The 14,464-nt window shown below is 39.0% G+C and overlaps 9 protein-coding genes across 9 annotated transcripts; 6 read left to right on the top strand and 3 right to left on the bottom strand. All coding sequences in view use genetic code 12, as the record gives it.

The window, feature by feature from the left end:
* Nucleotides 1-202: 202 nt before the first annotated feature.
* CANMA_003293 (uncharacterized protein) lies at nt 203-2,695 on the top strand (the record flags this gene model as incomplete). Its single annotated transcript, XM_051815454.1, has 1 exon — nt 203-2,695. The coding sequence occupies one exon, from the start codon at nt 203-205 to the stop codon at nt 2,693-2,695; it is 2,493 nt and encodes an 830-aa protein (XP_051671031.1).
* Nucleotides 2,696-3,764: 1,069 nt separating this feature from the next.
* On the top strand, nt 3,765-4,112 carry CANMA_003292 (uncharacterized protein; the record flags this gene model as incomplete). The annotated part of the gene is made up of 1 exon (XM_051815453.1): nt 3,765-4,112. One exon carries the CDS (start codon nt 3,765-3,767, stop codon nt 4,110-4,112), a length of 348 nt encoding a protein of 115 aa, XP_051671030.1.
* A 777-nt stretch (nt 4,113-4,889) lies between these two features.
* CANMA_003291 (ubiquitin-protein ligase) lies at nt 4,890-7,778 on the bottom strand (the record flags this gene model as incomplete). Its single annotated transcript, XM_051815452.1, has 1 exon — nt 4,890-7,778. One exon carries the CDS (start codon nt 7,776-7,778, stop codon nt 4,890-4,892), a length of 2,889 nt encoding a protein of 962 aa, XP_051671029.1.
* A 540-nt stretch (nt 7,779-8,318) lies between these two features.
* Nucleotides 8,319-8,762, bottom strand: CANMA_003290 (uncharacterized protein; the record flags this gene model as incomplete). Its single annotated transcript, XM_051815451.1, has 1 exon — nt 8,319-8,762. The coding sequence occupies one exon, from the start codon at nt 8,760-8,762 to the stop codon at nt 8,319-8,321; it is 444 nt and encodes a 147-aa protein (XP_051671028.1).
* Nucleotides 8,763-9,243: 481 nt separating this feature from the next.
* On the top strand, nt 9,244-10,425 carry CANMA_003289 (F-box protein; the record flags this gene model as incomplete). Its single annotated transcript, XM_051815450.1, has 1 exon — nt 9,244-10,425. One exon carries the CDS (start codon nt 9,244-9,246, stop codon nt 10,423-10,425), a length of 1,182 nt encoding a protein of 393 aa, XP_051671027.1.
* A 97-nt stretch (nt 10,426-10,522) lies between these two features.
* On the top strand, nt 10,523-11,221 carry CANMA_003288 (uncharacterized protein; the record flags this gene model as incomplete). The annotated part of the gene is made up of 1 exon (XM_051815449.1): nt 10,523-11,221. One exon carries the CDS (start codon nt 10,523-10,525, stop codon nt 11,219-11,221), a length of 699 nt encoding a protein of 232 aa, XP_051671026.1.
* A 174-nt stretch (nt 11,222-11,395) lies between these two features.
* Nucleotides 11,396-11,818, top strand: CANMA_003287 (phosphatase regulator; the record flags this gene model as incomplete). The annotated part of the gene is made up of 1 exon (XM_051815448.1): nt 11,396-11,818. The coding sequence occupies one exon, from the start codon at nt 11,396-11,398 to the stop codon at nt 11,816-11,818; it is 423 nt and encodes a 140-aa protein (XP_051671025.1).
* Nucleotides 11,819-12,036: 218 nt separating this feature from the next.
* CANMA_003286 (uncharacterized protein) lies at nt 12,037-12,669 on the top strand (the record flags this gene model as incomplete). The annotated part of the gene is made up of 1 exon (XM_051815447.1): nt 12,037-12,669. The coding sequence occupies one exon, from the start codon at nt 12,037-12,039 to the stop codon at nt 12,667-12,669; it is 633 nt and encodes a 210-aa protein (XP_051671024.1).
* A 32-nt stretch (nt 12,670-12,701) lies between these two features.
* NUO2 (Nuo2p) lies at nt 12,702-13,295 on the bottom strand (the record flags this gene model as incomplete). Its single annotated transcript, XM_051815445.1, has 1 exon — nt 12,702-13,295. One exon carries the CDS (start codon nt 13,293-13,295, stop codon nt 12,702-12,704), a length of 594 nt encoding a protein of 197 aa, XP_051671023.1.
* Nucleotides 13,296-14,464: the final 1,169 nt, after the last annotated feature.

Genomic DNA, 14,464 nt, shown 5'->3' with positions numbered 1-14,464 from the left:
CTATAGAATAAAATCAGTTTTATCACTTACTTTCACATTTCATTTCATTCAATTGTATACTATAATTCAATTCAATTCATCAGAGTACTTTGTAAACTAGCAAAATTTATTCATAGTTTTCACCTTTTACTGTACATTAGATTAAACAATCGCACACACACACACACACACACAATCAAACAAAACAGACCTTGTGCTACAAATGTCGAGGTCCTTGTCTATATCAAATGCTGAAATAGCAGCACAGGATGCAAACAATAAAACGACTAGTGGAGCCAGAAGCGCGCTGGTTAGTTCAAGCTTCTTCAATGGTATGAGAGGTCAAGGAAGTAGTGGTGTGAACACGAGCTCACCAGACACCGAGCTAAATACAAATATCGATATAGTAGGAGCTATTAATAACTTAAAGTTGGACGAAGAAGATGAGCCAGAAGCGAAGCCAGAGAAGGATGCTGGCTCAAATCAAGTTGAGAGTGAGAACCAATCAACAGCCGACACTAGTACCCATGGTGCTGCTGAAGCAGCCAATTTTGGGTTCCCCATGTATCCACCTCATCCACAAAGTCCTTACTATTTCGCTCCATATCAAGGTTCAGTAACACCTCAACAACAATTGAAAATGAACAGCGGCGCACCACCACCAGCGACTTATGCTTCAACTTGGAATGGCCACCCTGGTGGATTTGACCTGAAATTCAGTGGGGTAAATAGCCAAGGATATGCCCCCGTTTCTGATCCACCTTTAAAGAACAATCGCGACGAAACAACTGTTCCTTTTATAAAGCCACTTGAGCTTCCTGACTCTAAAGAGGATGCTCAAAGTAAACAACTGACTGGACTAAGCTTGTCACAAGGCGAAACAGGAACCGCCACTGGCGAGGAGGAGATTAAGGGAGAACAAGCAACCGACAAGAATGATGATTCTGGAAAGCCCTTTGATCCTACATATTCCGCTGGTGTCATTGCTCCGCAACATGTCAATATACCACCTACACCGCCGTTCAACCCTTTCTCGCCAATGTCAATGACTCATCATAATCATCCCATTGGACCAGGTGTTCCCCCAGGTGTTCCTTCCCCAATGATGCCGTACAATTACCCACCACCTCACCAACCGGGTCTTTCTAATTTCCAAAATTTCGATATGAAGTTGGGTCCACATGCACCGTTGCCTCATTCTCCAGTGCATCCCAACACTGGACCAACTCCACCACCTGCAGCTATACCAAGTGGTTCAGTGTGGAACTCGCATCAACCGGGTAACGTCCCACGAGGAGCTGCACAACAGCCAACTCCTCATGTTGGTAATCCACCGTACCCAATGAATCATCAACAAGTGCTCCCATTGCCACATTATCAGCAACAACAACAACAGCACCATCAGCAACAGCACCAGCAACATCATCAACCGCATCAGCCACATCAACGCCAACATCAACACCAGCTTCAGCAATTTATGCATCGAATGCAATTTCAAGGTGGGAATGGAGGCCACTTTATACAAAATCAATTCAACCGGGGACACTATAATCGTAGGAATAACAAACACGCACATCATTACCAAAATTATGGAAACAATTTCAGTGTGAATCAATTTGGCAATGGTCCCAATCATCGTCATCGTAAGGGAGAAGATGTCAACAAGTATGCAAACTCCAAGCTTGATGATTATAAAGGTCATATATTGGATTTATGCAGTGATCAGCATGGATGTCGATTTTTGCAACGTGAATTGAGTCAAGAACAAGAAAGGATTCTGAACGGGGAAACTGCAGATGAGAAAACTGACGATAATGAATCTGTGGCCACTTTAATATTCAATGAATTACACGATGAAATAGTTAATTTAATGTTTGATCCTTTTGGCAACTATTTGATTCAAAAACTAGTTGAATGTATCACACCAGAACAAAGACTAGATTTGGTCAAAATTGCCCGTACCGATTTCCATCGAATAGCTTTAGATTCACATGGGACTAGAGCATTACAGAAACTAATTGAGTGTGTTGGCAAAAGCAAAAAGGAGGATAAAGCAAACGAGACCGAAGAGCAGAGTGCCAGCTTGATAATTGAAAGTTTAACACCAACTATAGTCTCCTTATCACGTGATTTAAATGGGAATCATGTAGTACAAAAGTGTCTCATTAATTTATCAAATGACACCAATCAAGTGATTTACGATACAATAAAGACCAATTGTGAAGTGGTTGCATGTCATCGCCATGGATGCTGTGTTTTACAACGCTGTTTAGACTATGGTAATCAACAACAGATTCAAGCATTAAGTCATGAAGTTACTATAAAAGTGGACAAACTAACATTTGACCCTTATGGAAACTATGTTGTGCAGTATGTCCTAACTCATGGTGATGAAGCAAGTGTTGATACGATACTTGCCTACTTACAGGCCAATTTCTTCCAACTATCGACGCACAAGTTTGGCTCCAATGTACTTGAAAAGTCACTACGATTAGATGGTGACAAGAGTGCCAAGTTGATTGATCAATTGTTGAAGTTATCATCGAGCCAATTTTTCAAAGTATTGAATGATTCATATGGTAATTATGTGCTACAGACTTGTTTAGATGTGGCACAGTTGGATCAAATGACTGAATTGAGTGAAGTGTTGGTGCCATTGTTGCCAGATATAAAACTGACGCCGCATGGCAGACGAATAGTCAATAAACTACAGTAAAAATTAGAAGACAAGGAGATAAAGGGAGAGCAATATTGAAATTGTTACATCACATGGACTTTATAGAAGTGTCTAGGCTTTTGTTATGAGAAAAAGATTTGTTGAGTGGTTTAGGCTTATCTCCTTGATTGCTCACTATAGCCTGTCTCTAAAGCAATCTAGGCCATCGGTGGATATTTTCTTTTTAGAAGGAGTGCAGAATCTTGCATTTTGACGATGATTAGATAAGAGGTCAAACACACGTGTTATCTTTTGTAAAGCTTTCGTTTTTTAAATGGATCTAGAATTTTTACCAAACGTTCTTCTTACCTCCAATTGCTTATTTTTTTGACTCCTGTTGAGATTCAATTAATTGTGTTGTTCTTCCCCTGTCAATTGTAACACCAAAGAAGAAGGGGCGATGTTAGGGATAAGGGAGGTGGTATGATGTGATCATCCCTTATTTTCGAATTATAGAACTCTTTCCCCCTCCCTCCTTCCCCCCGTTCTTTATCACTATTCTTGTTCTCCTCTATGTGTTATTTCCCCTCCTTTCTTGCTTAGAAGTTTCTGACTTCTCCTTTTTTTTATATATATCGCTACCATGTGCGTTTTACCCAAAAATTTTTGATATTTTTTTCTGTTGAGTGAAGGCAGTGTCTCTGTGTATTGTGTGGTGTTACTTATTTTTTTCCTCCCCTCCTTTGATCCTGCTGGTCGTTTAAGAAAAAATAAAAAAGAAAAGAGTTTTGCATCGTGTAACAAAAAATAAAACATGACACGACACTGATTATACAAACCGAGAAAAGAATACTGACACAGTTCTAGAAAGAACAAAAAAAAAGGAGGAGTTATTTTGCGACACTGCTTTTGTTTTAAAAGAAGAAAGAAAGGGGAGGGGTATTTCTCTCTTTTTTTTTTTGCAACAATTTTTCTATACGAGAAGGTAATTGCCAAACAATCCTCTGAAACAAATATTTCCATATATAAATGCATATCCAAATAACCACTTGTCCCCCAATTACAAATTCAGAAAACCACAATTTCATTCTTCATCATCATTTATTATCATACAAAACAACTATTCACAATGTTTACTAAATCATCAACTTACCAACCATTGAGAAGATCAATAATGACTCACACAAGACGTCAATTCAGCCAAGTAACTGTCTTGAGCCAGCCCCAATACAGACAACAATTCCCACAGTCACAAGGAAATCTGTACAATTACCTCAGCTATTTTCAACTGAAACTGAATGCAACTACTGGTTATAACAATGACGGTGATGTCAACCGTACTACTACAAGTTGCAGTGACGGTAGCTCTACTACCTCAAGCAATTCTAGTCGAGCTGAAGCAGCAGAAGAAGAAGCATCCTGGCATTATGTCGATTTGGTTCATCCACACGTGGCTGAATTTGCCGATTTGTTTTGAGCAAAAGGCACGGAGAAAAACTCAAAACTGACGCGTTTTAATTTTCCATTATTGCTAGTTTATTGCAAGGGGAAAAGAATGAGAGAAGAAGGGGTTGATGGTGGTGGGTCTGACTAGCCATCAGAAAAAGAAGATCACATTTATTTTCACATTTTTATCAATTTTTATCAATCTTGAGTTTGGGAGGGTTTAATTTTATAGACAGATGTTGCTCTACTTTTCAAGGAAGAAGGTTACTTCTGACTTTTAGTTCAATTTATTTTTAAGGGGAGTTGTTTCATCAATTCATTTTTTTCAGCTAATACTGCTTGACTAGTTTAGTTTTAATCAAAGCTACTAATAATATTTAATAATCAAAAAAAAAAAGAAAACTATATAGGATTTATATAGCCTTTTTAATAGCAAAACATATTCATATTTCACAATTTTAATACTCTAATGCATCTTCTACATACTTTAACATAACTCTAATACTTTAATATATCTAATGTATATGTATATTCACACAGGCCTATATAAACAATAAAGCAATGTTGAAAAATAAAGTCTTTCACCTGACCCTGATCCTGATCCATACACCTAATGTAAAAACTCTAACAAATATAGATCCCAAATTAATTCTGATAAATACCTAGTCTCCGCAAAAAAGCCAATAATAAAATTTCCGAAGTGTAGTATTCCCTAAAGATCCTCATCTCATATAAATAAAACAGCATTAACAAACAACAATGCAACATGCAATAAATCAAAACCTAGTTGAGTAAAACATGCTCTGACTCAACGATAATTTCTGCGATGATAAGAAAGTGAATCAAGCAGCCCTCTTCTACTTTCATCTAAATCATCACCATCATCATTGTTGTCTTCCCCACCATTGCCACTACGATCATTACTAGCACGATCCGTTCTCAGTCCCAGTCTTGCAGAATCACGGGCCACATCATCTACATTAAGCATCTGTTCAACTTGTTCATCAGTAAAAGTTTCAATACCATTAGCAGTACGCATACTAATTAATCCACCTGGATGTAATGCCATTTCACGTCCTCTTCTCGTTTCAAAATCCATAGAGTCATCATCATCACCACCCGAGTTACTACCATGATTGTGATCTCCATTGAGTCGACTTGACGTATTTCGTAATCCAGAAAACCCATTTCTAATATAATTCATAATCTCACTATATCCAGGAAGAAATGATCGAGAACGCTCCTCCTCTTGTTGATCACGATGCCTCATTCGCAGTCTCATGCGCAGCTCACGTTGTAATTCTAAATTGGTTCTTTCGCCTATTTCCATCCCCACTCCTCTACTTGCACCATCACCACCACCAACCCGTCGCATGCCTCCTCCTAGACCAGGTGATGTGTCTCTAAGTCGAGCAAATGACCGTTCACCTGAATTTCGCAAAGACTGCGTATATGATGGGGGCTCAGCAGAATTGAGTCTGGCAAACCGCCCATCAGCATCAGTACCCTCACCTCTCATCATACGCTCTCTAGCTTCTCGTGCCTGTTGCATCACGCGTAAAAGTGGTTCAATTGATGGGCTATTGTCATTGCCAGTAGTTGCAGAATTATCAGCAGTGTCACCAGCACCAGCACCAGCACCAGCACCACCAGCACCAGCACCGCCAGCACCACCAGCACCACCTTGTCTAGCTGTCTGACCCATCAATGCAGGCCGTAATAGCAGAGCCAACCGATTGGCAAAATTTGCTTGCATAGCATCATCTCCTGCACCCCCTGTGTCATTAGCATTTCCATTGCCATTATTTCCAATATCGGGTAATGACTCATGCGGAATGGTATAAAATGTATAATTTTGTCCATTTATTTCTTGGTGTTGAGCTTGAGGTAAGCCCCCACCCGTGAAAAGCCCTGCACCTGTTGGTGGCGATCCTCCATCATTACCTTCACCTGCATTGGCTCCGCCTGATCTCACTGGTTCTGCAACCGAGTATCTACACAAAGGACACGTCGAATGCTGTTTCAACCATTCACTTAAACAGTCTTGACCAAAGACATGGTTACAGGGCATCTTGATTGGGGAATGGTCAAATGGCTCTTTCACATCAATCAAATAAACAGGTCGTGAATCGTCTAGAGCTGATTGTGTTGCTGATTGTGTTGCTGATTGTGTTGCTGATTGTGTTGCTGTTTGTGTTGACCCTTGTGGTTGTTGTGGTGGTGATGTTGCATTTGTAGATGGTACTGTATCATTTGACGACGCTCTGGTCCTTATATAAGGCCCAGACGTCGTGTTGCTTGATGACAAAGGTGTAACATAATCACTAATGGAACTAGCTTCTGATCTATTTGGGGTACGTCTCTCTCCATCTTCAATCGCTTCAGTATGTGATCTGGAAAATCTTCGCAATAATCGAGATGTCTTGTCAACTAATCTTCTCCTCTTACGCACCACGTATCGTTCTTTATCTTCATCCTTGTTGCCCACAACCTTCCTCTCTCCTTCCTCTTCTTCATCGTCCACCAAAGCCTGTTCTTCATCCTCATCCTCCACTGCATCAAACTCGTCAAAGCATATCGAACAAACCCTTGAATCATCTTCACCAAAATGACGAACATTCATCTTTTCAAACAGTTCAAACTTATTCAACGTAATTCCTCTTTGTTGATTCAGTAATCCACTCATAACCAAAGTGTATGCCATTTGCGTTGCAATTCTGATAAACTCTTGGATGGATCCAGGATCGCGGTTGGTAGAATTATTGGGTAAGGAAAGAACAAGTGAACCTGATCGATTCGGGTTGTCGGGGCGGTTCTGGTCGGAAAATAGATAGTTGACGGTAATTACGATTGCTCTATTATGGGTATCAGTGTTATTATTATTGTTGCTGTTGTTGTCGGGACCCAGTGGTGGGTCATTTGTGTTTGACTGGGTGTCTGACGTGGCGTTATTTGTGTTTGGGTTAGTCTCGTTGCGTCCGTTATTATTATGGTTGTTACTATTGGTGTCGTTGTCGCTAGTGTTGTAGTTGTTGTTATTGTAGTTGATGGTGTTGGCGGTAGCAGATGTATTATCAGAGGTGTTTGTGGCTGATGGAACGCTCTGTTGTTCCAACTGGGTTGATTCAAAATTCTGTTGTGTAGTTGGCTGGGTAGTTTCTTGCAACTGATTTGTGTTATGCTGTAAATCTCGATACAGAGAATTAGGGAAAAATTCAGCCACCCTGGATTCAAAGTCCAGTTCATCGTCTGAAAGCGGATCATCTGTTTGGCTTTGATTCCCATTCTGCATTTCTCCTCTGTCTCTATCGGGTCTATCATCCTCGGTGGCAAGGGGTGCATCTCGATCTGCACTATTGCCACTCTCCATCTTATTATCAATATTTTTGCCTAAGGAAGTCCTTCTTTTGCGAAACAACCCTTTAATTAGTTTCTTTAGGGTACTCAGTGACGATTTTGATGCGTTATTCCGATCAATAGTGCTGGTGGCAAATGTTGGTTGTCGGAATGAAATAAACGATTTAGTTAATCGCCTAAAAAAATTCTGTGGCTGCTCGCGTGACAAAGGTTGCGAATGCGTGTATGGCGGTGATTGAGACTCGTTACTGGTAAAAGTTGAGGTCTGTGGAGATGTGTTGTTGTGGTTGTTGCTGTAGTTGGTGTTACGTGGATGACTTATATCTGAAGTGATAGGCATATATGTATATATATATATATATACTTCAAATATGAAAACTAGATAACAATTACTAATAGTGGTTACATTAAAAGGAGAGTAGTAAAAATAAAAGTAAGAAATGAGAAAATCAAAATTCAAAAACATTTTTTTATTTTAATTAAATCAAATTAAAAAATCATTACGTAATGGAAGGAAGGGGAAAGAAGGGAACATATATACACCATAGCTTCTTTTCTTAATTGTTTGATTACACTAGACATGATTGTCAATTACATAGTGCTAGACTATCATATCCAACAGAGACTTGCATTGACTAATCGATATTGCATCCTACGCTAGACTAGCTCTATTTTACCTTTTATTTGTCTTTTGCCGAATAATTTTCTTGACCTTAACTCCGAGGTTGTCTTTTGACTCCAGGTTTTATTGCGAGACGGATCGAGTCAGAGTTGTCCGTTTTTACAAAACAGCGACTACAATAGGCATCGACAGACAAACAGACAGAACGGTTTATGAGCCTACAGCCTTTGGTATATATATGTACACACTCTCTAACCATCACCACACACCTTCAAACTCATTATTTCTAATAATCATTGAGATCAATTTCCATCGTCTTGTGATTGTCACTATCAACCAGATTGTGCAAAACGCTAAAACTGAAATCAAGCCTCCTATAACAATGGCACTCATGCATAGTCGTAGCATACTGTACAAAATATCAAACCCAGCAAACACAACAGATAGTATAATAATACCGTAATCGATGATGGTGTAGTATATCAAATCTGCTTGACTCACAGTGATATTCAAATTCTCGAGGTCAGCGACACTAGTTAGATTGACTAGTTCGAGAAACTCATCTAGACCATTAGTGAACGGAGGTTCAAATGAATCAGGATCAATCACTAGTAGTAGTGGGAGTCGTGTGACAAAGTTTGCAATAAAGTCATTCTTAATGTTCTTGAAGATGAGGGGTAACAATTGTAGCCAGCTCACCATCTATCGAATTCATCTATTCTGCTTTAAGGAAGGGGTAGGGGGTAGTGACTGCGTAGTAGTGATTGGATGGGTGATTAGCTCTATCTCTATCTCTATCTCTATCTACTTTCTGATTGAGATGGTACTGGTGGTGTTAAAGGACGATTTGCTTTCAAGTGTTTTGTCTCACGAGTTTTGTGAATGGGGAAGGAGAGAGAACGAAGTTCTTTTGTGGAAATAAGTACAATGTCACTTCTAATATTTTTACGACATCGAGAGATCTGACATTGAATTCTTTTTTGTCGATCTGTCTGTCTGTTCGTCTATGTGTGATTGATAAAAAGTAAGCGATAACAAAATCTAGCCTTTCTTCTGTCAAGGGGAGAACGTTAAAGAAAGAAAGGTCATACTTTTTTGGTCATATATTTTTTTAATTTTACAAAGTCAAAACAGTAACATTCCATGGCAGTACATTTAAAGGATTGATATTAAACGACAAAAGATGATGAAAGGTGTTGAATACTGGGAGGAGGAAGTTCAAAACAAATCATGGCAAACGACCAAACCAGTGCATCCACAAAAAACCTTGTCACTACCAAACTTACCCAGTGATATCGTACACATTATCTTTTCGCATCTTACTACACTGGATTTGAAGAACTTGTCTGTATTGAGTAAACAGTTTCGACATTTGTTGGTTCCATTTTTACTTTCGCAAGTGAAAACAGTATGGTACAAATTGGTTGAGGAAAGCGAGGGACAGACTCGATTTTTAAAACAATTCAAATATGTGATTACTCAACTACGAATAGCTGATGCTTTTTCGTATGGGGAATGGCAAGTGGACATTTTTCAAGATGCACTTTACCAATTGCCGAGACTACAGCACTTGTCAATCAATACCGCTAATTCATCCGGTTGGCTTCGATATAGATCCAACGATACAATCACCCAATTGACACTATACACCGACCCCACAGTAAAAGATACCCAAGCGAGATTACAGCCAAATAGCAAAGGCATAGTAACGCGGGAGCCATCTATCAACTCAATAAAAATGTTTAACATTGAACATTTGGCAAATTTCAAAATGGTTCAAAAGTTGGAACTTGGAGGATATCACTTGTCCTGGGACCCGCAACTGATTGTAGTTCCCGTGTTGACCCTAAAGTCCTTAACATTAGTTGATTGTTACTGGGACTACCCATTCCAGCTTAAGAATTTCAACTACAACAACACATTAACCCATCTAGGCCTCCGTTTCAAAGGTGGATCCACATTCTTATACTCGGAACGATTCCGAGACTTTATCTTCAATATTGGCCAGGATAAAGGGCTTGAAAGCATTGAGTCTCTTGATCTTATCCATGAGGTGAAAACGGAAACCGAGCATCAAAGCGGACAATTATCAGTAGATGAGTCATTCCTCAAACGCGTTTTAAGTGGTACTGGACTACCCAGTTTGAAGCTGTTGGTGTTAAAAGGATGGCGGGTTAACTGTATTTTTTACTGGCATCGGATGGTCGAAATTTTACAAAGTAAACAAGATCTTAGAGTCGTGGAGTTTGATGTTGTGAGCAGTTTTGGTCTGGGAATTAATATTGGAGTAGTTAAAGGGTGGTGTATGGAAATGTGTCCTTGGATAACGGTCAAGTTGAGCCTTCGTGAGTTAGAAAAGGGATAGCATTGTATACTTCAAGTGAAAAGTAAAATAAAACCGCGTACAAAAAAACTGTACTGTAAACTTCCCCCAACATCACATCATTTCTTAGTAGCGCTCAATGTTTTGGCTAGTTCTATTATACCTCATTATTCCAGCATGTTTAGCCAATACGGAAACGTACCTACTTAAGATTCCCCAATATTATGACATTCCATCACATCCTCAGCCAATGAACGAATCAGATCAAATTCAACGCAACTGGCATCGGATCAATTCAAGTCTATCGGTATTGCTCGATTACCCCATTGCCACAATTTATGATGAGCTAGAAATTGGCATGAAACGGTCCAATGTGGTGTCGCTGCCCTATGATAGCGTTACACAACTACCACAGACCATCCTTGTACGATTGAATAATTATAATGATTCAGTAATGGATAATAAAGATTTGTTGAATGTCAAATTGTGTTGGCCTGCTACACTGCCGTTTGATTTCAGGATATCTCACGAATACATAAAGACAGGGGAGTTGATCAGTGATGCCAGCTTAATTGATCACAATCAGTTAGATATATACCTTCGAATCGACTATCAGTTCTTTGGCATTACTTTTGATGAAAAATTCTTGAATTCGCAGGATAATGTCAAGTTCCAATTATATGTCAACAAACTTCCGTTCAAGTTGATTCCAATTCCTTTGGAACTATACGACTTTGTAATCTACTTGGTCGATCTTGTCATCTTGGTGATTACTCAATTCCCATTACTCACATCAATCTTGAATATAAAACACGCATCTGGTAGCGATAAATTATGATAGTCCCCACACATCCATACACCAATACTTTTAGAATACTTTTTTTTGCTATGTAAGTGACTCTGAACATTTACGACGACTGCGTGTTCCTTTGATAAAGCTTCCCCCATATACAACATAGATTACATATTATTAACATACACATACACAACCAGATAGACAGAGTAGCACAACATGACCGAGAAGTATGCAGATGACGATCCATTGGCGGAGCCAAAAAACACTCAACATATTGATTTGTCTAAATTATCACCGCAAGAATTGAAGATTTATAAAATGTATGGCAAGTTACCATCAACACAACAGATTTTAAGTTCTAAATTCCACGATAAGAAATATTTCGATAGCGGCGATTATGCTATGCAAAAGCAGAAAGGTGGTGCATTGAAGAATGTATCTGGGTTAGGCGGGGGCGTTGGTGATGGTATCCCTTCTAGACACCCTAGTGCTGAACGAATGAAGGAAATGTCGGTAAGGAATAGTATAAGTGCTAGCAATGCCCAGATTTTTGCCAATGGTAAGAGCGGGCTTTTGAATGAGAGTACTCCGAAACCCAGCGAAGGGTTAAAGAAGAGCAAGGAAAAGAGTAGCAAGTAGAAGAGGAGTGCGTGTGTGGAGAGATAGAGAGAGGGGAGGCGGATAGTGTATGTGTAGGGCCTAAGACAGACAAGCTCAGGAGCGAGAAGTATTATAGTGTTGGGGGATGGTTTGGTTTAAGTATACAGTAAGTATATAGGCGTTTCATAATGAATTAATCCTTTGATTCAATGTTTTAAAAGGTTAGTGTAAATTTTTTGTTCGGTATTAATTTATAAATGCAACTGCTTAGTAGCGGGGAACCTTTTGCGCAGCTGACTTCACACTATGAAGATTGGATGTTGAAGATGACAACATGTGAGATGAACATCCTAACCAGTCAAGAATTCAACTGTGCCATTGACCAATTCAAAGATTTTCTATTAGATAACCTACAGTCGACAGTTAGATTCAAAGTTGTTGTTGCCGAAGTAAAACAAGTGAATGAGGAAAGATACATGTTTGCCAGTCTGACCATTGGCCAGGATGATACGAGGTTAGAATTTACCATATCCTATGACAAGTTTTACCAGGTGCCCATTTTTTCCTTTCGATTCTACATCAATGACAAACTAGATTTCAATATTGATGAATTAGATCAGTCACTCAAGGAGTCATCGAATTTAGTCTTGAACAGACTAGTTGATTTATCAATCATTGACCATCATTTATTACATCAGCCGTGGTTCCAAATCCATCCTTGTGAAACGTTGAACACACTAAATACCCATGTACAAAGTCAAAGGACCATTACATCAGGGCAAAACTACAACTACAAGTACTCCATCAGTTATTTATCCTGCTGGTTTGGATTATACGCTCTACCAGAAATATTCCCTCAGTTTTCAATAAGACCAGTTATATATTCTTGAGAAAAACTGTGAAACCTATCTATCTAAAATGTTCAAGCTGATGACGATGATGATACAGTTTTAACCTTTGTATCAGTAAATATACGACATGGATATTCATCAGTATACATTCCATGAACACTCTCTGGTAATATTTCCCATTTGAATTTATTCAAACTTGGAGCCACAATGGGTTCACCTTGTTTACCCAAGATTTCTCCCTTGATTACGTTTTCGGGTAATTTACTCAAAGTCGAAGTTAAACTAACGATATTCCCACCTTCAAATGTGCTCAACTCTTTAGTTCCTTTCTCACCAACTGATATTCTAGGGTGTTCACTATTGCCCAATTGCAATAACCCCGATAATTTAGTTTGGTTGAATCCATGCACTTGAGGATAATTTCTTCTGAAATCTCGCTTAAAGTATGGGTTTCCCTTTATATCACCAGCTGGGATTGTTATTGGGTCTTCGTAAGCCTTGGCTTCGGCTATTCTTGAACCTGGTGGTGGGTTTCTGTATAATGGAACAAACATATTTCCTGATGATCTATTGGGAGCCAATACTAAAAGTTCCCTCAATTTCTCCCATATTCCGGTTGGCCTACTGGTGTATTTTTTCCACACTGGTACTGGTCCTCCTGACATGGCTTGGATGTGGTGTGTTTGTGTGTGTGTGTGTTTTGTTGGTTGGTTGGTCTTTCGATGAACTGAAGGTGAACTTAGCCAATGACTTTTGATAATTGAAAGAAATGTTTTTCTTTTAACATGGTAGTGCGCAAACGACGAAAATGGTTTAGCCAATAAAAAAATTGCAAGTAGTAATATGGAAATGGAGCTACCAGTTGAGTCTAAAGTAATGGCTGTGAAGGACTAAAAGTTTGCCATAGTGAGAAAGACTTTTGATCAACAAGATTCATTACGGTTGTTCGATATAATGTGGGGTGGGATTCACCTTTGATCACTCTGAAAACTCAAATTGGCCAACATTTGCTTGCAAAAGGATTTTCCAAAATTAGCATTTTTCACAACAGGCGTTTTAATACTCTATTGCTAAGCTCTGAGTAGCGTATCAGCATCTTGGGAAACAGTGTCGGCTGTTTTACGTAATACATAGTATAGGTCTAGAGCACGGGCAAGAGAAGAGCCCGGAAACGGACTCAATTTGCTTATTGAATCGAATACGAGGCGACTATTTTGTCCTCTTTGTTGGCGAAACTGTTTGCAATCAGAGTGGAGCTAATCGTTAATTCAAATTAGCAATCGGCCACATATGAGCCACAGTTGAAAACTGATTATAGACTAATTAAAAGAAGAACGAGCACAAACCAAAATTTAACTCTAAAATTTGTACTAATTTCCGGGAATGTATTGATTTACGGCAGAATTTAAACATAATATATTTGAAAAGATGTGGGTTTACCCACTGAGCTTAATTGGGTGATGACAACAAAGAAGAGAACAATTGACTAACCGAGAAAGTGTTTCTTGTGGAAGCTCTATGTAGGTTTTGCATAAGTGCTGGTGCGTATTTTAAGAGAGTACTGCATATACGGCTAGCGTCCAAATTTCATGTATCTATCCCTCAGATGATACGAAATGTGGAGCAGTGGAAGAGTTCACTATAGGTCGATTTATCCACATGAGCTGGTGTAATTGATGAATCGATAAACCTCGACAAGAAAAAGACAAAAAAAGGATGTTTATTTGAAAGCAATACCAAGAAAAGAAAATAAAAGGGCAATGTATCGTAAGTGACTTCATTTCTTACACTTATCGTATTTCTAGTCCTATTGGTACTGCTTGCTATTCTGAAT

The sequence above is a fragment of the Candida margitis genome (assembly GCF_024628925.1).
Source record: "Candida margitis strain CBS 14175 chromosome Unknown scaffold16, whole genome shotgun sequence".
Lineage (NCBI taxonomy): Eukaryota > Fungi > Ascomycota > Pichiomycetes > Serinales > Debaryomycetaceae > Lodderomyces > Lodderomyces margitis.
The sequence above is the reverse complement of the archived record's forward strand: the minus strand, read 5'-3'. Positions and strand labels throughout refer to the sequence as shown.